At 32.7% G+C, this 23,993-nt stretch overlaps 2 protein-coding genes across 2 annotated transcripts in view; one reads left to right on the top strand and one right to left on the bottom strand.

Annotated features, from left to right (window-relative positions):
- Positions 1-23,993, bottom strand: part of LOC133197536 (B-cell CLL/lymphoma 7 protein family member A-like) — a 177,184-nt gene that overhangs the window by 37,172 nt on the left and 116,019 nt on the right. The gene's annotated exons all lie outside the window — the stretch shown is intronic.
- On the top strand, positions 1,915-16,729 carry LOC133196949 (Golgi SNAP receptor complex member 1-like). The gene is made up of 10 exons (XM_061332793.1): positions 1,915-1,921; positions 2,065-2,142; positions 6,509-6,562; positions 11,245-11,347; positions 11,557-11,641; positions 12,128-12,327; positions 13,375-13,446; positions 14,204-14,233; positions 15,424-15,506; positions 15,623-16,729. Exons 1-10 carry the CDS (start codon positions 1,915-1,917, stop codon positions 15,745-15,747), a joined length of 837 nt encoding a protein of 278 aa, XP_061188777.1. The 3' UTR covers positions 15,748-16,729.

Below are 23,993 nucleotides of genomic sequence, written 5' to 3'. Positions count from 1 at the left end.
CTGGAAATTTTAAATAAGAAATTTGAAAAATCTCGAATAGTCCCGGCTTTTAATTTGCCACGGTCCGGGTTTCCTATTTTCAAACACTCTTTAAACTGGAACTCCGCGCATTTTTTAAAAATGTTTTTGCAAGAGGACCAGCTTAGATGATGATAAAGAAGTTACCACTGCATAACATGAAACGACTAATGCATAAAAAGAATTGACCACATCATATTAACAAATTAACAACATCATATGATTAATTAACCACCTCATATAAAGATGTTACTACTGCAAAGTATGATTTTAGGAATATATATAATAATTTTACTATATAATATAATGATGTTAGTACTGCACATAATAGATACTTAATATGTAATGATTGCTTTATCACACAAATTATGTTTGTACTGTATATATTGAATTTATCACATCACAGAAAGATATATCAGTAATGTATATAATGGAAAAACCACTGCATATAATGATTTTACAGCATAATGTAACGGTACTATCACTTCATTACATGATTTAACCACTACATATAATGACATTGCCACTGAATATAATGATAAAACCACTGCATATAATAAAGTCATCAATGAATATAATGATTTTATCACTGTATATAATGATTTTATCACTGTATATAAAGATAAAACCACTGCATATAATAAAGTTTTCATTGAATATAATGATTTTACCACTATATATAATGACTTAACCACTTCACATAAAGGTTATACCACCTCATATAAAATGAAAATGACCTTCAGGCAGCTATGGCGTTCCATAACAATTAATTACAAAGAATTTTATTATACAAAGGAAAAATAAGATTATAATACAATATTCCACCTCACAATTAAAATATACTACGTATATACTTATAGCTAGTATTTAGTCACAACTAGAGGTATGCGTATATAAATTCAGTTTTCATCTTAAATATACATTCATGTGTATTTGAAACCGTCATATCTTGCATGCAGGCAATGTAATTCAAGCAAGAGGGTTGTGAATTTAACATGGATTTTTTTTTTATCAATGCGTCTTAAAGGTAGATTAATTGCAATATATTTGTGCTGTATGTCAAATGTTTATTATCTAGATCTGTACTTTTGAAAATGTACATTGATGCAATTTGACTTCACAATTATTTACACTACATGTATAAATCTATATAAAATTTTGTTTGATAACACAATGTGCTTTTCATTTATAATGTGATGGAACTCCAACACGTTTGACAAATGAAAAATTGAAATTTTATATCAATTTTTTAAAGTTAATATTTTTTTCTACTAGTATTTATTCAAATTCTTTTCAAATGTAATGCTGAAAGGCTTATACTTTTAAAAATTCACAATAAATCATTTCATTTTGTTTGTTGTTAAAGCGCATATGGTACCCAAGTGGGGGTGGAATGTATGGAATGTATATGGTTATATATACATGTATGGGGGGGGGGGGTTGAACAAAATTTTCGTCTATTCGGCACGATAACCATCTTTAGTGTCCAAAAAATACACTCATATGTATCGTACATATATGAATGTTAATTAAATAAAGCAAGTATATTTTCACTTCCAGAGACATAAGTAACAATAATTATTTCGTCGATGTTTCCCATTGTCGGATACCTAAGGGTGGTCTCGTCCTTTATACTCATCAGTAAATGGTGAGTAAAAGACGAGATCACCCGTGGCGATGCGATGTTGCATCACTGAAAACATAAATTCAGTTAGTCACTCTGATCAAACTTTCGTTCAGATAGTCGAAACACATTTTGACTATATCTGTTTCCTCAACACTATACCAAGCTTTAATAGTTAAATTTAACTGTATGCATGGTCATTTTGTTTCAATTGTTTGGCGGGAAGAAACAATAGCATCAGCCGCATTTTCCTCCCAAGGAAACACGAAGTAATGGTAGGTAATATGTTTTGTTGTTTCCTTGTTTTAGACAAATAATTTTTAAACAAAGTTATTCAAAAAAAATTGTTCTAAAGAGAAAAAGTACTTTGGCCATCTAGCAACTACATATATGTTAATTATAAAGACTACTATTCATTGTAGGACCTGTGAAAAAGAGTCTGGAATGGTTGGAGGAGAAAACAATCAGTTCTACGTCTGGGGTTGGAAAACCACTGGAAGGTGCAGCGAGAGACGGTTAACTGAAGCTATATGTCTTTGATTGATAATTAAGGAATTATTCACAAACAGTAAAATCAATTTGTTTGGAAATATATAAATGTATGTGTATATGATCTCTTTTTAATTTGTACAGTGTGAAACAAAAATGTTATAATTATAATAAATTACATTGTATTCCAATATTTGTTGTATAATTGTTATTTTTGTAGCTGAAGGGCATTGATGCGTGATAATCAAAATGGTCGCCATGATTTTCAATATAGTCAAAATGCCTAGCAATATAACTAAAGAGTCATTCTGATATGAAATGAAAGTCACTTTGACTCTCGGAATCTATCTTAAAGACAATAATACAGTCAATATTAACTCGCTAGTCTACTCATGGTGACTATTAATCAGTCATTATAGACTATATTAAACTAGTCGGTGTGATTTTTCTCCAGTCGCCAAAATGAGTTCAATATACACTGTATTATCAAAATGACTAACTGCACCCTCATCTGGAGGACAATCAAACATTTTTTTTTAATGTCCTTGTGACTAACTTAGGTTTTCAGTGATGGAAACTAAACTTCGTTACATATTATGGGTCGGGGTATCTAAAAAATGTACACATATAAGAAACTAATTTAAGGATATAGTTAAACACACTACATACAAATAGTAAACTATATCTATGGCATGTCAAACGTTGCAATATTCGATCTTTTCCATTTGTATTGTATAACTTTCCATTTGTATTGTATAATTTTTATTTGTATTGTATAATCTTTCATTTGTATTGTATAATTTTCAATTTGTATTGTATAATTTTTATTTGTATTCTATAATTTTCCATTTGGATTTTATAATTTTCCATTTGGATTGTATAATGTTTATTTGTATTCTATATTTTCCATTTGTGTTGTAAAAAAAATCATTTGTATTGTATAATTTTTCATTTGTATTCTATATTTTCCATTTGCATTGTATAATTTCTTATTTGTATTGTATAATTTCTTATTTGTATGCGATAATTTTTCATTTGTATTGTATCCGAGGATTGTTTATTTATTTCGTTACGAAGGATGTCATTGGTCATAAAATTTAGTCTGTATAAAGGTCTCAGGTGCCCATCACAAACTTAGTCTGGTACCCTTCCCACAATTCCGATCGCGCACTCTCTACAAACACAAACTCGGCTCCTCTATTTGCGGTGCATGCTAAGGGACGACCATTTGATTCTCGGGGGATGTCGAATCCGATTATTTATTTTCATTCTCTCGCAGGAGAGAATATTTATTTCCAATATGACCAGAGACAAGGAGAAAAACAAAAAGAAGAAAATCCGCCCAAACCCGAAAACTCAGTTTTTTGGGGGTGGGGGTAGTTACCACCACTCAAGGTCAATTTATTTATTTTCTCAGTCAGCATTCCTAAGGACAGATTATTTATTTGCCATCTACCAGCGCTCCCTTTTTAGAATCCAATGACCGTCTAACATGCACGCAAATACATATGCCGCCGAAATATGGCTGAAATATTGCCGACTCGGCGTTAAACAATAATCAATCAATCAATCAAGCAAATACATATGAGTCCAGTTTGCTTTGAGCATCCGGAACATCTTCAACCCGATACAGGCTGAAACTTGACCAATGAAATCCTTCGTAACGAAACAAATAAACAGTCCGCGGATACAATACAAATGAAAAATTATCGCATACAAATAAGAAATTTTACAATACAAATAAGAAATTATACAATGCAAATGGAAAATTATACAATACAAATAAAAATTATACAATACAAATGAAAATTATACAATACAAATAGAAAATTATAGAATACAAATAAAAATTATACAATACAAATGAAAAATTATACAATACAAATAGAAAATTATACAATACAAATAAAAATTATACAATGCAAATGGAAAATTATACAATGCAAATGCAAAAGATCGAATATTGCAACGTTTGACATGCCATATATATCTACTATTTGTATGCACATTTTGAACAAAATCGTTCTTGTCACATATTTGGAAGTTCCAGAAGTTACCCCCTTTGGCTGTTCAGGAGGAAATTTTCAATCTATCATTAAGTCGAATGTTGACTGTCGTTTTTCATACAAATCAGTAGGCCATTATTTTCACACTGAATTGTCTGCGGATTTTTTCCGATTGTCCGATCATGACAAGGAGCACGATGTACACGGCAGGTGTGACCGATCGACAGGGGATGCTTACTCCTCCAAGGTACCTGATCTCACCTCTGAGTTTTTTTTAAAGGTCCGTGTTTGCTCTGCTCCAAACTTGTATTGTTTCAATTGACTTTTGATTGCTGTTCGTTATCATCATTTTTCATTTCAACATATTCGCATGGTTATATTAGGGCGAGGTAACTATATAAAAATAATTACAAAACATTACATTTTTTAATTACTCTAGGATATCATTAGATATTGTCGAAAGAACGCCGGCTTAATTAGGAAATCTAAAATTAAAGAAGTTTTGATTAATACTTGTTCATCCCTCCATCTTTTGAAATTGAAATGCAGAAATTCTTGTGTGATACAGAGACGTATAAGAGACATTAGTTAAAAAAAATCATCTAAAGTTGTTTAAGACAATGATTTTAAACTATAATTTTGGTATTTTTCTTTAATTTATATATATCCATACATTATAACATATACTCAAAATTCACTGGGGGGTGGGGGTGTTTGGGTTGTCAATGCTAACCTGTGCATATGATAAAAAGAAATTATTTGATGTGGGTAGATAACTATGTTTGTTGACCTATCTACTATCTGCTTCTCACCGGCCTTTTTAGCTCACCTGAGCCGAAGACTCAGGTGAGCTTTTCTGATCGGTCCGTTGTCTGTCGTCGTCATCGTCGTTGTAAACTTTTCACAATTTCATCTTCTTCTCCAGAACTACTGCATGGGCCAATTTCAACCAAACTTAGCACAGAGTATCCTTGGGTAAAGGAGATTTTAGTTTGATTAAATGAAGTTCCATGCCCTCTTCCAAGGGGGAGATAATTACAAATTAGTGAAAAATTAATGGCATGATTTAAAAATCTTCTCAAGAACCACTGGGCCAGGAAAGATCAAACTCATGTGGAATCATCCTCTGGTGGTGTAGATTTAGGTTTGTTCAAATCAAGATCCCGGGTTTAGGATGGGACCACAATAGACGATAAAAGTTTTACATAGCAATATATAGGAAAAATCTTTAAAAATCTTCTTCTCAAGAACCACTGAGCCAGGAAAGATCAAACTCATGTGGAATCATCCTCAGGTGGTGTAGATTTAGGTTTGTTCAAATCAAGATCCCCGGGTTTAGGATGGGACCACAATAGACGATAAAAGTTTTACATAGCAATATATAGGAAAAATCTTTAAAAATCTTCTTCTCAAGAACCACTGGGCCAGGAAAGATAATACTCACGTGGAATCATCCTCAGGTAGTGTAGATTCAAGTTTGTTCAAATCATGACCCCCAGGGGTAGGGTGGGGCCACAATGGACGATCAAATTTTTAAATAGGAATATATATAGGAAAAATCTTCTCAAGAACAGCACAGCCATGATTGGTTATTAACTATTCGGAAGTATCCTAAGTTAGTGTAGATTCATGTTTGATAAAAATCATGACCCCCTGGTATAGGTGGGCCCACAATTGATGATTAAAGTTAGGAATACATAGGAATTTAAAAAAAAAAATCTTTTCCTCAAGAACAGCAAAGCTTTGATTTATATGGAAGCATCTTCAGATAGTGTAGATTCAGATTTGTTCAAATCACGACCCCCGGGGGTAGGGTATGTGGTACCATAATGAAAGTTCAAACTTGTAGGGGAAAAAGTCACAGTTAGTCAAATATGGAAGCATCTTTAATTAGTGTAGATTCAATTTTGTTCAAATCATAACCCACCCACCCCCTTTTAGGGGTAGGATCGGGACCACTTATGCATTAAAGCTTTTCAATACTGAACTGATTTTTGCTTTTTTTTTCCTAGTCACAGTGCTCAGGTGAGCGATGTGGCACATGGGCCTCTTTTTTTCCTCATTAATTTGCACATAGTTTAATGACAACTAGGCAAAAGATTTACAAGATCATTTTACTTGCGTATAGAAATTAAGAAAGTTACAGGAATGACATTGGGATCAGTTATTATTTTTTATAATTAAAATTACTAATTATTACTTTGATTAATTCTAATATTTTTTTTTAATCTTTACTTAAGACATAAAAATTATTAAAAAATCAATGAATCAAGTACATACTTTTGAAAAATAATGAAATAAATCTTGTGTTTCATCCCCGTTTCATTTCCAATTATATCAGCTTCATTGAGTTTAGACCGATGATCTCTCGCGAGAATTCGACACGGTGGAAATAATATGGCCGACATGGGGAACCTTTGGGAAGGTGTGATTTTGTAAACATGTTTTTAATTTTCATTTATAAGCAATTGTCAAAAGTTTTTATGTCAGCAATGTGTAGTAGTACTCTTTTTTTAAGATAAGGAAAATTAAGATGATATTGGCTTCACAAGGATAATTAAATAGCTCACTTGTAATGTTTGTATCATGACAGCCAAACTGACTGGTATTACCAGATAACATTAGCATGACTGTGGTGTTATTCTTCATGGCATGTCTTTGTTGTTGGTGGTAGAAGTCTTTTTGTTTTGAGGAGGTGGGTTATATATGTTTTAAACTTAAACAAACGGATAATGTTTTATTTTTAATCTTTTGATTGAGTTGCACATTTATAACGCCTGGATGTTATATTTACAGTACTTTGTTTCGTTTGTAAGGGATTTATTATACAGAGAGGCATAACAGTCAAGTCACACAGCAATGAGGCTGTCGTGCCTCTCTGTGCAATAAATATCTTACAAACGAAACAAAGTATTTGTCAGTGTCTTGTGTCTTGGTCATTTGCACAGTCGCTCCTTCAGCACAAACTGCACGTGATATTAAAACACAGACCGAGATCGATTGTAAATGCCCTGGTGTTCAAACAAAGCAGAAGTATGAATGAGATGGTTGCATTAAAAAATTAGCCCATGTAAAACAAGTGTGCTATTGTATTTAATGGATTAAGTGGTATGAGTATTTCACAACCAATTCAACATACACAACACAATTCTGGAAAAAGTGATTTCATTCCTGGATCTACCTGCACTTTGATCCGCCACCTTGTTCGAAAGGATCATAATCATCATATGCTTGCATGTCTTGAGGAAATCTGAGACAAGTACTAAAGCTTCAAGTTTCAAAATAAAATGGAATGAAATGCAAGATATATTTCAAATATACGAAATTATATCAGTTTGCATACTCAAGGAACCCATCAAACAGAATCATCGAAAGTGCATGATTTCAATCTTGTCTGATTTCAATTATAAATAACTGTTTTAATGTGAATAATTCATTAAATTCTATGTATTATTAGAGTTTGCGTTAATCATGTTAATCTGTACCCCCAACTTTAAGGTACACTGCTGAAAAAAATGAAAATTTATTAAACATTGTGTAAAATTTATCAGTCTTTGGTTTACCCACAATAAATGAAATCAGCAATTCTTACTGAAGCTTTTCTTGAAATGTCCAAGTTATGAGGTTGAGGGAGCTGCCTTTGATAGCACTATAGAGGTATAGCATGGAACACCCCCCACCCCCCACCCCCACTGTGTGCCAGAGAAGTATTACAGTCATTCCCTTAGGAATTTGCACTGAAATCAATGCCATCATGACCAATCTTAACACCTTTGATGATACATTTAGGGATGCATGCTATCAGACTTGCTTTGGATGCTGGATGTATACTTTCCAGATGATTGAGTTTGACCATGTTAAGTTTTTAGAGCAATTCCATTCCAAAGTGACTATAAGCCTACCTGGACCAAACATGCATGGATGTTACTTCAAGGGAAGCATACTGATGGACTTACTTTGTATGCTACATCTGACCTGCATTTTCTGAATGAGTGACCAGTTTATGTTTTTCGTACAAGTCCATTCATTGACTGCAAGTCCTATCTGGACCACAGGGATCGACATTAATGGTTGTCCAATTGCCCGGGACAAGTAAATCCTCGTTTCGGGCAAGTGAAACTGTCAACGTACTTGTCCGATCGGGCAAGTGAATTTTTCCCATACAAATGCATATATTTAGTAAGTTTACATTAATTTATAAATAAAACAATAAATTGAATACTTGATTTCCGCCAGATACCTGACTGACATTGATTTACATTAGGAAATCCTTGGTAGCGTTTCTAGAATATATGGACCATTTAAAAAAAGTTGGGTTCATTATTCTGTTTTCTTTTGTGGTACGCTCTACGTATAACAAATTTGTTAACTTCTAATTAGGAAATTCATTCACAGAATATAAGTAACACAATGTATCCCAATCCAGATATGTATGTTTCATAGCAACTGTCTTCCTTTACTGTTGCCTATTATCTCTGAAAATCACGATTCACAAAAGGATTCTATGGAAATTAATTTTTAAAAATATGAAGTTTATTAAAAGAAAACAGAGGGATAATGCTGCATGGCAGTGTGTTAACATATTAAATTGACAAGGACAGTGATACACATGTACAAACAAAGCAGGGGTGTGCAATTACCATCGCCCGACGCCCGGGGCTACCAATTTTAGAGGTCAGGCTATCATAAATCTATATTGCGTTAGCCCATCGGGCTAGTAAATCTAAAATGAAAGTATACGTATATTTACATCGACTGAATTGATGTACGAATTAACTTTGTTGTAAAATCATAAGGTGGCAGAGGATAGTTTCGGATTAAGTACCGTCAAAAATTAGAAAAAGTAGAGGAACCTAAGGTTTGAATGTATATTATAGGTAATTTTATTGCTAGAATATTTTATGTGTGCATTTGGAGGGAATTGCTGGCCTTGTATATTTTATTGATATATGACTCTTTAGTGTCACTACTACTGTTTATGGGATATGGACTAGAAATACGAAACTAAGATCAAAAATCACTCTAGGTATTTCACCAGAAAAGCGGGGTGGGTTCATAGGATGAATTGTAGCTTGAAAACGAGGTGGTTGAGCCATTATCTCTTGCTGTTCAGTGGTATGTACAAGTGTCGGTCTGCAATTTGTGTGGTAGCTTAGGGCATTAGCACGGCCCTGGAAGCAGTTGCGCATCCGGCGAAATAGTGAAAATAGGCTTACTTTACATGAAATTTTGAGATTGTCCCTGTGCCATAATTAGGGCTCATTGTGCAAGTTGTACATGTTTTATTCCTAAAAGCTTCAAATTCCTCAAGGGACTAGACCATACTATTATTACATGTAGAGAGAATTTAAAATTTTCCAATGCACATTTTAAAAGCAGCTCAATATTAAGGAAACCGTCAGTCAAATGTTTTGATTGCCAAAAATACTATCCTCTGCCACCTAATCTTTAATTCGTTTTAACTTATATGTTTTGTGTGTTGCTATCGCCAGTCGTTTCAGTGACAATTATAGTCGATAAAAATAGGGAGAAGTACCTGACGATAACAAAGCGCAAACCATTATTTGTTTTATTTATTTCAACTTAAATGGTTTTTTTTTTTAACCTTTTTGTTATACATGTATTGTTTTCGGTAGTTAATGGGCTAGTGACTGGAAACCTCGGGCTATTAGTAACTTTGTTACTGCCACTAGCCCAACGGGCTAGTAACTAATTTTTGTAATTGCACACCCCTGAAATGAAGCATCGAAATTACTTTTTTATGTAGCTCAACTTGCCAACAGTGTATTTGTGTATTTGGTCACATTTTTGCTCTACTGGTCAGAGACCAGAAGAGCTTATGCGATAGTAAGGTGTCCGTCGTCCGTCCGTCTGTCTGTCTGTCTGTCTGTCTGTCCGTCTGTCTGTAAACAATTTTTCAAAACACTACTCCTCCTACAGTTTTGGTCTGATTTCAATATAACTTGGCACACAAGTAGACTACACTAAGATACATAATTTAGTGCATCGGTTTTTGATTTTGATGGACGGTTTTGCCATGGTTACTAAAAAATAAAAATATCTGTGAAATTCTTTTAAAACGCTACTCCTCCTACAGTTTTGGTCTGATTTCAATATAACTTGGCACACAAGTAGACTACACTAAGATACATAATTTAGTGCATCAGTTTTTGATTTCGATAGACGGTGTTGCCATGGTTACTAAAAATAGAAATATCTGTGAAATTCCTTTAAAACGCTACTCCTCCTACAGTTTTGGTCTGATTTCAATATAACTAGGCACACAAGTAGACTACACTAAGATACATAATTTAGTGCATCGGTTTTTGATTTCGATGGACGGTGTTGCCATGGTTACTTAAAATAAAACATTACTCCTCCTACAATTTTGGTCTGATTTCAATCTTATTTGGCACACAGAGAGAATACACTAAGATACATAATATGTTTTTCTGTTTTTTTTATTTTGGTGAATGGTGTTGTCATGGTTACTAAAAATAGAAATTTCCGTGAAACACTTTCAAAACGCTACTCCTCCTACTGTTTTCGTTTGATTTCAATATACCTTGGCACAGAAGTAGACTACATTAAGATACATAATTCTATTTATTGTTGCATGTTGCAAAGTTTCAAATCCAAGTGCTACTTTTCTTTTTGTTATACGTACAGACCAGTAGAGCTACAGTCTCATCAGAGACTTCTGGTTTCTTCTCAGTTTACAGTAATAAATAATATTTTTCTTCCCTAATTTTGGGCAACCAAGTTTTGCATTCGGACAAGTCAAAGTCTGAGATCACTTGCCCAAAGGGCAAGTAAATCTAAAAGTTAATGTCTATCCCTGGACCAAAATAAAAATTGCATCTAGGGATGCACACTTCTAAATTATTAGTTAAGTGAAGGGCTTTGCCTTACTTAAAGGTAACATTTGTTGAGGTTAGCTCTGTAATCTTTGATTACCTACAATGTTTTGTAAAAATTTCTGTCAAGTAAATTTGCAGTGGAGCCATCAATGAAAAAAAGGCATAAATTTTCCTTTCCTTGAAAGGCTGCCAGATCTATAAATTCCTTTTCAAGCATGTCATTAATAAGCATTTGATATGTTTTCAGATTTAAGAAAACAGGCAAGACAGCTAGAAAATGAAATTGATTTAAAGTTGGTGTCCTTTAGTAAACTAGGAACTAGTTACTCCTCTCACACAGATTATGGAAGGTAAAGATTTTTGTCTTAAGATTATTTCATTATCATTTACTTGTTTCATTGAATATTATGTTGTAGTGCATCCTCAGCACATGATTTAGAAAATAAAACCTTTCTTAGTTCTTCCAGAAGCTTTAATTTGCATATTTTGTACATTTCTTATTTTTCTTTATTTATAAATTGGATTAAAAAAAGCAACTCATATTGGATATTTGTTGCAGTGAGTCCTCTCCCTTGATACAGCGATCCAGCAGTGAACACATGTTTGACACCATGGCAATGGAGATTGAACAACTACTATCTAAGGTGTGGAGAAATTAATGAAGTACATGTAGATTTAAAGATGAAGAGAGAAGTCTAATTAGAATGAATAGTCTTCTTGACATTTCAAATTCATTAAATATGTAGTGGTAATTGCAAGATTTTAGTTTAATACTTGAGTTGTCATTCTTAAAAGATTTCATACATATGGAGCTTGAATTCAATACCCCCATTGTAATGACCATTTATAGCCCTAAAGTGCAATTTTTTTAAGAACAATTCTTAAGCAAACTTTGAATTCAACAATTGAAAAAATTTTGCTGAAGATGATTTTAAGGTTTATATCTTTTTACATGCTAGTATCTTTGTGTGGAATTGTGTAATACATGTACCAGTATTAAATATGAAACACACCTTGTAATAGAAGAATTGTAATCCTTGGAAACTGAATATTCATGTTTGAAGAAATCCTATTGAACATAATCACATTTCAAAACAGATGTAGTCATAATAATAGTTAAGTTGTAATAGCTTCAGGAGACAAATGACAGAATGGCAGATTACACACAGAACATTGGAACCAATTCTCCTAGTGCTGCCCTCCTCCATACCCTACAGAGACACAGAGATATCCTCCAGGATTACTCACATGAATTCCAGAAAACCAAGTCCAATATCACAACCCTCAGGGAGAGGGAAGATCTTCTGGGATCTGTGCACAGAGACATCAAGTAACTAAATAATACTTGTATTTTAGTAAGTTTTTGCATCTGTTATATGAAATGATGAAAAAAAAGGTTTTTCTTCACAGCTCACACATGCTGGGTAAAACCAGGTATTTTGTTTGCACTCAACATGCTCTAATCACTATTGTTAGATTAAAATCTTCATGTATTCTGTGCATTATCTACATAAGTAGAAACTAAAATTAAAGCACTGAAAAGGCACATTTCACTTCATACAAATTCTGAGGAAAGAACTACTGCTTTGGAATTACATTTAAGTACATGAATTTTTTTAATACAAAATATCATTTTTCTTGGATTGCAAGATTATAAAGAGACCACAGATGATGTAGTTTTTGAAACAAATTCTTTTTTAATTGAAAGTAATTTCACTGAAGATCTACAAAAACTCACCTCTAGTGTCAACTTAAAGTGTGTAAACAGGGTTGCAAATAACATTTAAAACCTTATGGGCCATGTGGACCCCTAACTTTACAAGTTTTACTAGCCCACACTGATATGTTGGGGCCTAAAATTTTGTCTTCACTTTGTAAAAAAAATTCTCTATCTTTTTGTATTTTAATCTATGAGAAGTATACCGGTAATTTGCTGTCCAAAGTCTTTCATTTCCAATCCCTGATGAACGAGGCACTAAGAATGAATGACATTGCATGAAATTTATGTTTTCCTTCATTTAGAGACCTCACAAAAATTATAACGTTAAGGCAATTCAGGGTCCAGAGAATATTTTGTTGGTAGGAAACGGTGAAAATTAAACTGCATTTAATTGTAGAATCAAAGTATGGTCAGGTTCTGGAAAAATTCCAATAAAATTATTACTTTCCATGTGAGCGATTAGGGTTGGTCTCCCACAGACAAAATTACTAACTTTTGCTAGTGAGTGAATGGTTATTTGCAACCCTGTTGTTAAGTTTGACAGTACATGTAGTCAAGAATGGTGTCAATAAAACTTAGGTGGATAGCAATTGTTGTAAATATTAAAATTCTGAGGAGTGTGATTTTGAATGCTATACATATTATTTGACATTTCAGTGCATACAAAAATTCTTCTGGTCTGAATAGAAGAACAGATCTTTATCTGAAGGAAAATGAACATATAAGAAGGTTAGTCAATATTTTCTCCCAGGGCTCTCACACTACTTTCTGAATCGGGGGCCTGGGCTGTTAAAATTAAGAAAAACACTTCTGTAGAAAATTCGGAAATTAACATACATACATACATGTAAACACTCATCACATATTGGTTGTCTTTTGTTACCAACAATTTGGAAAAATACATACAACACAATTCAAACTGGGCAGTTCAATGCTAGGGCTGGGCAAAAATACCCATATTCCTGTACATTGCGGTATGTTGACAAAAAATGTCTTATTGTGTTATGTTTTTGTAAAACCGATGTAACAGCAAAATGCTTGGACTCAGAAATTCTTTCATAAAATATAAAGAATAGTTGTCAGAAAGGTTTGCAATCATGCCAAACAGTAAGACAAAAGCTGTAATGTCGGTACATTTAGTTGGATTACTGTAATTCAATCAACAAGATATATTTTATTAGTTATTTATCATAGTTATTTACATTCTACTTGTAAAAGGAAATTAAAATACAATAAAAAAAATATTTAAATTTTTGTTGAAAATATTGCAATACATATCGCAATACAGTTAAAAATATTGCAATATATTGCAATATGAAATCGATAGCAAATACCCAGCCTTATTCAATGCCCAAATTTTAGACTTGAGCATAATGTATCTTGTTGATATAGAAGTTGATGTCATATTCATAATTTATGGAACATCCTTGATAATGAATTTTTTAATTCCAGTAAATTAAAAGGATACTATTTTATCTATTTACAGCTCCGATCGGCTCATTGATGATCAGATTAGGTAAGGATGTCTTTTGAATGAATGAAACTAATAAATTAATACTTTGCAGAGTTGTTGAAAACCGATGGTCCTGTCGGCAAGGCTGGAAAAAATTGTCTAGACCGATAACTTACTAAAAAAATGCAGTCCAAATGACATTTGAAAGATGTCAATTTTTTAAGATTATGCTTTCTTTTGTTATTTAACTGGTTCTCAATGCCAAAAAATAATTTTTCCAATTTAGAGACTAAAAAATTTCCAATTCAACTGCAGAGAAACAGACCTGTGGCATCATAATTTAAAAATAGTATGAAACATTGTAAAACAATAAAGGTCTAATTAGTTAATTTATTTTTCACCTTAGACTTAATGAAGGACCCTGCATCAAAGTATTATTAAAAATCACATTGTTATTCATTCTGTCCCTCTGTCATCACTTTCTTGTAACAAAAAAACTAAAGTATATTTTGTATAATTGTTGACTTCTGATGAGGTCTACTTGTGATTATGTGGTCTGGTGTGGTGATGGTTGACTGAGGCCAAAGGCTGAGTTAATCAATACCTAACCAGGTTTGTATACTATAGTCACGAGTAGACAGAAGTCAAAAGTCAGTATTGACCATTGTATTAATAAATTTTCAGGAATTTTACATTTTTGGCACTTAAGTTATTGTCTCCTGCGAATATAAACACTTATAATACAATGTGTAGTGTACCAACACATTATATGTTTCAACAGTTTAACAAGTGTTTAAAAACAGAGAATAATGTAATAATACAATACATACTCAACCATTTACTAATAATGGAGTTTAGTCAATTCAGTACTAGGATCTGCCATGTTTACATTCACAACCACAGTGCACACATGCTTTAAAATGCACAATTTGATTGGTCAAAATAATATAAGCAAACCTATGGTTGGTCAAGAAGGAAAACCCTAATAAACCTCCCGGAACTTCATTTTGAGGTGATTTCACTCAGAGGTACCTCAGGAAGGGGTGTCTAGACCAATCAGAGAGCATCAAATTCCTGATGATTTAATAAATTTAATCCACTTATAGACTCATGTTTGCCACAGAACAGGAAGCTAAAGATTTTGAGGTTACTGATCAAAGATCAATTTCAAAACTTTTGATAGAAACAGGTGACTATCAGTTTTCTAGTTTCATGAATTTATTACAGTTGATAATTGTCCTCTTATATTTCAGTGTTGCTATAGCCACAAAAGAAAATTTGCAATCTCAGAAGAGGATGTTAGGTGGAATTACACAGAGAATGAATTCATTAGCCAGTATCCTTTATATATTTGTCTTCATCACATTGACTACTGCACATGTGCTTGAACAAAAAAATGAAAAAAAAATTTAATTCCATATACTGAAAAATATTCCTTAACTAAATTAATAGATCGTTTTCCTGTAATCAACAACTTAATGCAAAAAATCAACCTGCGTAAGCGGAGAGACACCATCATCTTGGCTAGTGTGATAGCCACATGTACCATCTTATTAATGTTGTATGCTTTCCATTGATCATAATCATTTCTCTGTGATACTGGGAGAGAGAGAGAGTTGAAAAGAGAGAGAGAGAGAAGTGAAACAGAAGGGATTGTGTGACTCAAAACTGTGATGAATTATTAATAACAATACAAGTCAGTGCATACATTGAATTTCCAAAATGGGTTCTATAAGATTTCTGCTGTGTTGAAAGAACAGATACATGTACAATGGATATTTTGTATATATTTTTTGGTTTAATGCATACACATTTGGCTTCTACAACTACATCTAGATTATATTACCTACATGTACTGTAATATAAATTTTTCTTCTGTGGGGAAAAAAAAACTGACTATTTAAAGTTTTCGTACATAGCAGCCATATTTTTGGCACTTATTTGAATACATGTAATTGTATAAATCTTATCATATATTCACTCCCATAAATCCAGTGAAATTATATTAAAGTGTTCATCTTCATAAATTTTGTTTAATTAGTGTTTGTTTCATATAGACCTATTTTAGGGTGTAAAATAAATAGCAAATGCCATTCTCAGTGTTTTCCCTTTATTTCAGAGTAAAGGGTTAGAGATCAATTGTAACAGGCTTTAGGTTGAGGTTCATGAAAAATCTCTGTGGGCCTTAAAACAATTTTTTTTTTTATTTCAAAGCAGCATTTTTATTAATTGGAGCGGTCAATTTGGCCGGTAGACGGTTCTTAGGGAAATCACTGTATTCTGCAAGATATTTTCTTCCATACATTCTTGAGTATTAGTATGAACAATTTCTTGCAGCCTAAGTAGAAATGTGAATCAATTTATGCTGTGTCACATCTGTTTGTGACAAGTGTTTTCTGTGCTATTATAGTTGACTCTACATTCCTTTTAGTAGACTTAAATCTGTATAGTAAAAATGTCTGGACGTCATCTGTATTTCTGTTTTTTTTTTTAACTTTGTATTGAACTGATTTAAATATTATCAGAGAATCTAAGTACGTGTACATCTATCTATTAAAATCCTTTTTATGTAATAACTTGATTAATTTTAGTCATTGCTTATTATCCTCCAAATGGAAAGAAAATACATCATACTTGGAACAATTCTCATTCTGAATGATTACATACAGATGTCAACTGACTGGAGTTATGTTATAAATTATTAATATAAAGTTGATTAGCTTATTATAAAGTTTGTTTTGCCTTTCCATTAAATATGGTCCGGGCATATAGTGCTTGTCATCTCTGTCTTGCCCACTTCTGTCTGTCCGTCAATCTTTGCATTTAGCTCAGTACCATTCAAGGTATAACCAAAATTTATACACTGACACATATTGCTGAGAGCTATTCAACTGTGGTATAATTTTCTGACCTTGATTTTCATTTTGACCTTGACCTCGCTATTCCCAATTTTGTGTTTAGGTCAGTTTCAAAATATCTGTTCAAGATATTTTTATCAAAACTCATACACTGACTCATATTTGTGGGAACTTCTAAACTGCTTCATTATTTTCTGATCTTGACATTCACTTTGATCTTGACCCCAGCATTCCCTATTTTGCATTTAGCTCAGTTTCAAAGTAACTACTGAAGATCCGTTTATCAAAACTTGTACACTGATGCATATAGTTGGGAGCTTTTTAACTGCCATAATTTTCTGACCTTGTTATTTCCTATTACTTTGACTCCAGTATTTCTCACTTTGCATTTAACCTAGTTTCAAAGAAGTTGTTCAGTATATTTTTTTCAAACTTCAAAGATAAAAATTGATGAGAGCTTTTCAACTGTGTCAACATTATCTGCACTTGACTAGCCCTTTGACCTCACAATTATTTCCCAGATATTTTCATCAAACTTCATGCGAAGATGCAAATTGATAAGAGCTTTTTTACTGAATCAATTTTTTTTACCTTGACCTTTCATATGACCTTGACCTCACCATTAATTTTTGTGCATTTAGTTTAGAAGAAAGTATTTTCATCAAATTGCTGAAAGGAAATGGTGAGAGGTATTCAATTGTTTCATAATTTTCTGACTTTGAACTTCCCACTGTGACTTAAATAACTTCATATTTCAAGACATTTTCAATCAAACTTGTACAAAGTTAGTTATTGATTAGAGCCGTTTGACTAACAGAAATTTCTGACCTAGATCTTCATTATGACTCAACCTTCCCATGACGTTGAACTACACTTGGAAGATTTTTCAATCAAACCTGATATATTAGGAGACTTATTGGTGACAGCAATACGTTCTATTTCCACTATGGAAGAGTTATACTTCTTAGTGCACTCTTTTGTGAAAAAGTCGGAAAATGTACAAATCTCGCGGGATTTCTGGGACAAACGTAACATAAAACATGTAAACAATATGTTGAATGTCGGTGAACAGTTCCTAAGAAAATGCAAATGAAATATTTTATTGTTGTAGACTTTCTATACATCAAGAGTAGGAATGACAACGATATCAATTTATATCTATTGTTGATCGTATATGCATCTATTTATCGTTTGGTACATCTAAATACGATACACGTGCCTCGGAAATATCGTATATTTTATTAATGGATGATCAATTTAATGTTCTCGCTCTCTTACATATGTCTTTTAGTTCTTCTATTCTTTAACTGGAATGATAAATACATTTAACATTTAAAATTGGATTGAGATTGGCATGATTTGTATTATCCACCACGCCATGCTGTCCCAGTCAGACGACAAAACGCGCCTCTAATTTTGAAGAGTTCACTAATGGAAATAGAACGTATTACAATGTAAACTATATATTTTCTTACCTTTATCTTTTTAATGACCTTGACTATTCCCTCATTTTGCAGTTACCTTAGCTTCAAAAAAATGTTCAAGATATTCTTTTATCAAACTTTTTATAAAAATTGGTGAGAACAAAGGGTGTCATAATTTTTTTCCCTTGATCTTCCCCATGACCTTGAATTCAACATTGTTCCTCATTTTGCACTTATTAATTTCATAAAGGATTACTTCATAAAACTTACTACACCAATAAGTCTCTGTTAGATGATACAACACACGATGGGAGAATCAATACTACATACCATGTTATAAAGGACAACAATTGTACTGAGGGTATCAGTCCAGTATATTAAAATTTTTTTTAAAAAAATTTCATTGTATACATGTATTATCTTTGACCAAAGAAGGAAGGTGCATTTCTTTTCATGTTGCAATATACAGTAAGACCCCTTTATCTCTAACCCAATGGGACTGAGACAAAATTTCAAGATATTAAAGATAAAATACATTAAGAAAAAGTGGTTTAAATTGTTAATTGACTTGAACATATCCATGGTTATCAAGATATCAAAATTTGAGATAATGAAGTTCAACTGTACATGTGTCATGGAAGGGGTTTCTTACCCTTTTTCCCCTTGTTCACATGTAACGCAACAAACTGAGAAATAAAATCCTTATCATAATAAGTATTACTTCCTAAGTTAATAAATGCATTAGACAATTAATACTGTATTAATACAGTAACAAACTTAAAAAAAAATGTATATAGAGCTGCTTCTAAAATTTCACACAGAAAATGATACAGCAGTTTTGGTGTGATTTCAATTAGACTAATTGTACATAAGTATAGACTATACTCAGATAAATAATTCTTTTCATTGGTTTTTGATTTTGACAAAAGGTGTTGCCAAGGTTACTAAAAATAGAAATTTTAATGTTGAAGCCTGTAAATCTATGAGAAAGTAATGTACATGCATGTATATAAAAGAATAAAATGAGAAAAAAATATTGTACATATATCTACTAAACTTTTTGCTTATCTGTATTTTCTTGCTGTGACTGTATGTACATGAGGAAGTGTAAAATGGTATATCGAATCAGTCATGTTATGTCCCCCCCCCCCCCCCCAATCACCCATCCCCCACCTTAACAAAGTCTTAAGGAGGGGTTTCAAATAATTCATAGGCATGAAATCATGAAGACATCCCCCCCCCCCAATTTTTGGCCCTTTAAAATATGGCTCTAAAATAATGAACCCCTATAAGGTATAGAAACAGGGTTTAAATTTTGAATATTATGGCCATAATATTTTGATTATTCAAGACCCCCTCCCATATGATTGTTTACATGGGGTATTCTGGGGTCAGGACATGACTGCAAAATTGAATCCCTCTTCGAACTTGATAGTTAATTATTAAAAAGAAGTGTAATGTCATCATGTAGTTTTACACTTATCCCCTGTTCCTTTAGGCTTAAAACTTTACAGGGCTTAAATATTTCATAACCATTACATCTTGCACAAATGTTGAACAAGAAGGTGGAACAACCACATCAAAAATGGGAGGGGGTCAATATATGCATTAGTAAGGTTTCAGTCATCTGTCCATCTATAAGAAGCTGGGTTTTTTTTTTTCAAAACACTCCTCCTCCTACAGTTCTCATCCGATTTCAATTGGACTTGGTACACAAGTAGACTGTACTAAGATAGATAATTCTATCTGTTTGTTTATGATTACGACAAACAGTTTTGCCAAGTTTACAAAAAAAAAAAAATTGTGAATTTTTTCAAAATGCTACTGCTTCTACAGTTTTGGTCCGATTTCAATAAGACTTTAAACAAAAGTACATAGCCTATATTAGTATAAATAATTCTGTGTATCAGATTTTGATTTTGGTGCTGCTCTTGATATGTCCCTGATATTCATGTGCACTGTGTTTGCCACCATTTTGAAGGTATTACTAATGAAAAAAATCCTGCACTTGCAATGCTACCACAAACATGGTTGGCCTGCAAAAAGATCTACCAATGGTATCTACCTTTGGTAAACGTTGGCACCATTGGTATACCAATGGTGATTAAAGATTCAAACAGTAACCATTGGGAGAACTGTGAACACACCAAATTATTTTTGATGGCACAAATCCAACTTGACATTTATGTTTTAGAATCTACACTACCCCAGGATGCTTCCACATAAGTTTCAGCTTTTCTGGCCCAGTGATTCTTGAGAAGAAGATTTTTAACAATATTTTCTACATATTTCAATGTAAAATTTGGATTCCCTATGTGGCCCCACCCTACCCCCAGGGGTTATGATTTGAAAAATATTGAATCTACACTACCCCAGGATGCTTCCACATAAGTTTCAGCTTTTCTGGCCCAGTGGTTCTTGAGAAGAAGATTTTTAACAATATTTTCTACATATTTCAATGTAAAACTTGGATTTCCTATGTGGCCCCACCCTACCCCCAGGGGTTATGATTTGAAAAATATTGAATCTACACTACTCCAGGATGCTTCCACATAAGTTTCAGCTTTTCTGGCCCAGTGGTTCCTGAGAAGAAGATTCTTTAATGACCCCACCCAATTTTTGTCTTTTCTTGATTATCTCCCCTTTGAAAGGGAGATAATTCATTTTAACAATTTAAACTCCCCTTCACCCAAGGATGTTTTGTATCAAGTTTGATTAAAATTGGCCCAGTGGTTCTTGAGAAGAAGTTGAAAATGTGAAAAGTTTACAGACGGATGTCCTAGCACCAACGGTTGAAAAGTTCTGGCGAAGGTTAAAGTTTTTTCAAAGTAAGTAAAATGGCAAGGTCAAGATCAAATGGTGCCCAAGGGAAGGTCTTGTCACAAGTGATACACATGATCCTGAAATGTGAAAGCCCTAGAACCAAACATTCAAATGTTATGGCAAAAGTTATTTTTTTTATAAGTAGGTCAAACTCCAAGGTCAAGGTCAATGCCAAAATTGTTGGTTTCCAAAGGAAGGTCTTGTCACAAGGAATATACATGTGAAGTATGAAAACCCCAACACCAACTGTTCAAAAGTTATGGCCAAGGTTAAAGTTTTTCAAAAGTAGGTCAAACTCCAAGGTCAAGGTCAAAGGGTCAAAATTGTTAATATCTAAAGGAAGGTCTTGTTACAAGGAATGCATATGTGACGTATGAATGCCCTAGCACCAACTGTTTAAAAGTTACGGCCAAGGTTTGGGTTTTTTCAACAGTAGGTCAAACTCCAAGGTCAAGGTCAATGGGTCAAAAATGTTGGTGTCCAAAGGAAGGTCTTGTCACATGAAATACACAAGTGAAGTATGAAAATCCTAGCACTAATTGTTCAAAAGTTATGGCCAAGGTTAATTTTTTCTAAATTAAAGTAGGTCAAATCCAAGGCCAAGGTCAAAGTTGTTGGTATCCTAAGAAAGGTCTTCTCACAAGGAATACACATGTGAAATATGAAAGCCCTAGCACAAACTGTTTAAAAGTTATAGCCAAGGTTAAAGTTTTTTCAAAAATAGGTCAAACTCCTAGGTCAAGGTCAAAGTTGTATCAAAAGGAAGGTCTTGTCACAAGGATTACACATGATAAGTATAAAAGCCCTAGCATCAATTGTTCAAAAGTTATGGCCAAGGTTAAAGTTTGGTAACAAAACTAGGTCAAACTCCAAGGTCAAGGTCAAATTTGGTGGTACCCAAAGAAAGGTCTTGTCACAAGGAATACACATGTGAAATATGAAAGTCATAGCTTCAACCAATCAAAAGTTATGGGCAAGGTTAAAGTTTTTGCGGACAAACGGACAGACAGGCAGACGGACAGGGCAAAAACTATATGCTCCTGAATCTTCGATTATGGGGGCATAAAAAATCCAGATTATTTTTTTCTGCAAGTTTATTACGTAAATCTGATTATATACTGGGTAGTTTAATCCATTAAAGTTTATTTTCTTTGTGCTATTATTCTTACTCTTCAGATCATTTGGTTCCTGTAGGAATATCTTCATTGTGTTAATGTAGATGGATGGAATAACTCTATTTTGATTTGAAAAGCTGATGAATTTTGGGATTGTATGGAAATCACTTTGCAAACATTAAAATAATGTGGAACAGCATATGTTTTTTTAAGGTGTAAAATTTGACATTTTGCTGGCTCAATTTTATGATAATTTGGAAACCAGCAGCATAAATTTGTACTGTTTAGCAGAAGTACTTCAGATACCTTAAATATGAAGAGAAATAGTAATATCAAAATACCTGGTAGGTCAAATCTTGAAGTTCTGTCATAATGGGTTTAATGTGGACGAAAATATCATTACTAGCGAGGAAGGGTATTTAATATGTTTCAATATCAATTTACGGAAGAATTTTGAAAACAAAAGAAAGACAATGTTTAAATACAGATCATAGTGATCTTTCTTGTGTTATCTTTCTTTATAAGTATAAGTGTTCAATTAAAACATTTTAGACCACTTAATTGCTAAAATAAGCTGTTATCACCCTGCTAAAAAAAACACTTAACGAGGTTCGCTCCTGAGCTTTTGAGCAGATTTATATCTTAACCTTTATTTTAAAAATTCTGCATAATATTTTAATTCTTGCAATAAAATTGGATTCTACAATGCCAATTAAACTATATTCAGTTAAAACTCCATGATTAAATTCCATACCAAAAGCATTATGTGAGGAACTATATTTTTGGCGGAAGGTTTTTTAGAAGAAAATGATCATTTTTTTCTCTTTCGAAGTATTTAAAGTATGTTAAGTTTGGATTCCTATTTTTACATGCAGTCTACACACAGAGTTATTTTGTGCAGTGAACTGTTTTATACTGGTCCTAAATTATATATTAAATAAACTGTCATGAATTCTATCATCATATTTGATAAATATAGCAAATATATTGTGAACATGAAGAAAAAAAAAAAAGCCCTAATTTAAGCTTAAAATTAGCACTATTTTAGTAATATCTAAAAATTAACATCAGAGACCCCCACTTTTTATTTTCTTTTCTGAATATATAAGATACTTTTAACCATTCTTCTTAAATTCAGTAAAATGTCATTACTTTCAAATGATTTTTTTGCTTGTTAAAGTTCTAATGCCAGAAAAATGAAATTTTTTGAGTGCAAAAAGGTCAAATAATTGAACATGCGGAGTCATTTGAAAAAAATTTTCATTGTCACAAATTTTAATGTATCTATTCAAGATGAAATAGGACTGTGTTTGTTCCCATAATTTATTTGAATAAAAAATATTCGAGGAAAACTTTAAAAATTGATTTATGTGTAAGACATATTTACAGTGCAAAAAGGTCAAACTAAATGCTCTGTAGCGCCAAAAGAAGCACATTGACCCCCAATTTTTGTTTTGATTTTTAATTAAGCTATGGGTATAAATTCTAAAAATATACTTGATAAAAAATTCTCATTACTTTTGATGGCAGGATCCAACCTCCTTAAAGGTAGTTGAGATATTTTTAGCAGACTGCATACACTTAATGCATATGATATTGTTTT

The sequence above is a fragment of the Saccostrea echinata genome, unplaced genomic scaffold, assembly GCF_033153115.1.
Source record: "Saccostrea echinata isolate AGI-Se365-2 ecotype Australia unplaced genomic scaffold, CSIRO_AGI_Sech_v1 ptg000030l, whole genome shotgun sequence".
NCBI lineage: Eukaryota > Metazoa > Mollusca > Bivalvia > Ostreida > Ostreidae > Saccostrea > Saccostrea echinata.
Note: the sequence above shows the minus strand (reverse complement) of the source record. Positions and strands in the feature narration are given on the sequence as shown.

Excerpts from the sequence above, each read along its gene's own strand:
- LOC133196949 (XM_061332793.1), top strand. Across the intron at positions 2,143-6,508 it reads GGTTGGAAAACCACTGGAAG|CGAGAATTCGACACGGTGGA; the intron begins GTGCAGCGAGAG and ends GATGATCTCTCG. Across the intron at positions 12,328-13,374 it reads TCTGTGCACAGAGACATCAA|TGCATACAAAAATTCTTCTG; the intron begins GTAACTAAATAA and ends TTGACATTTCAG.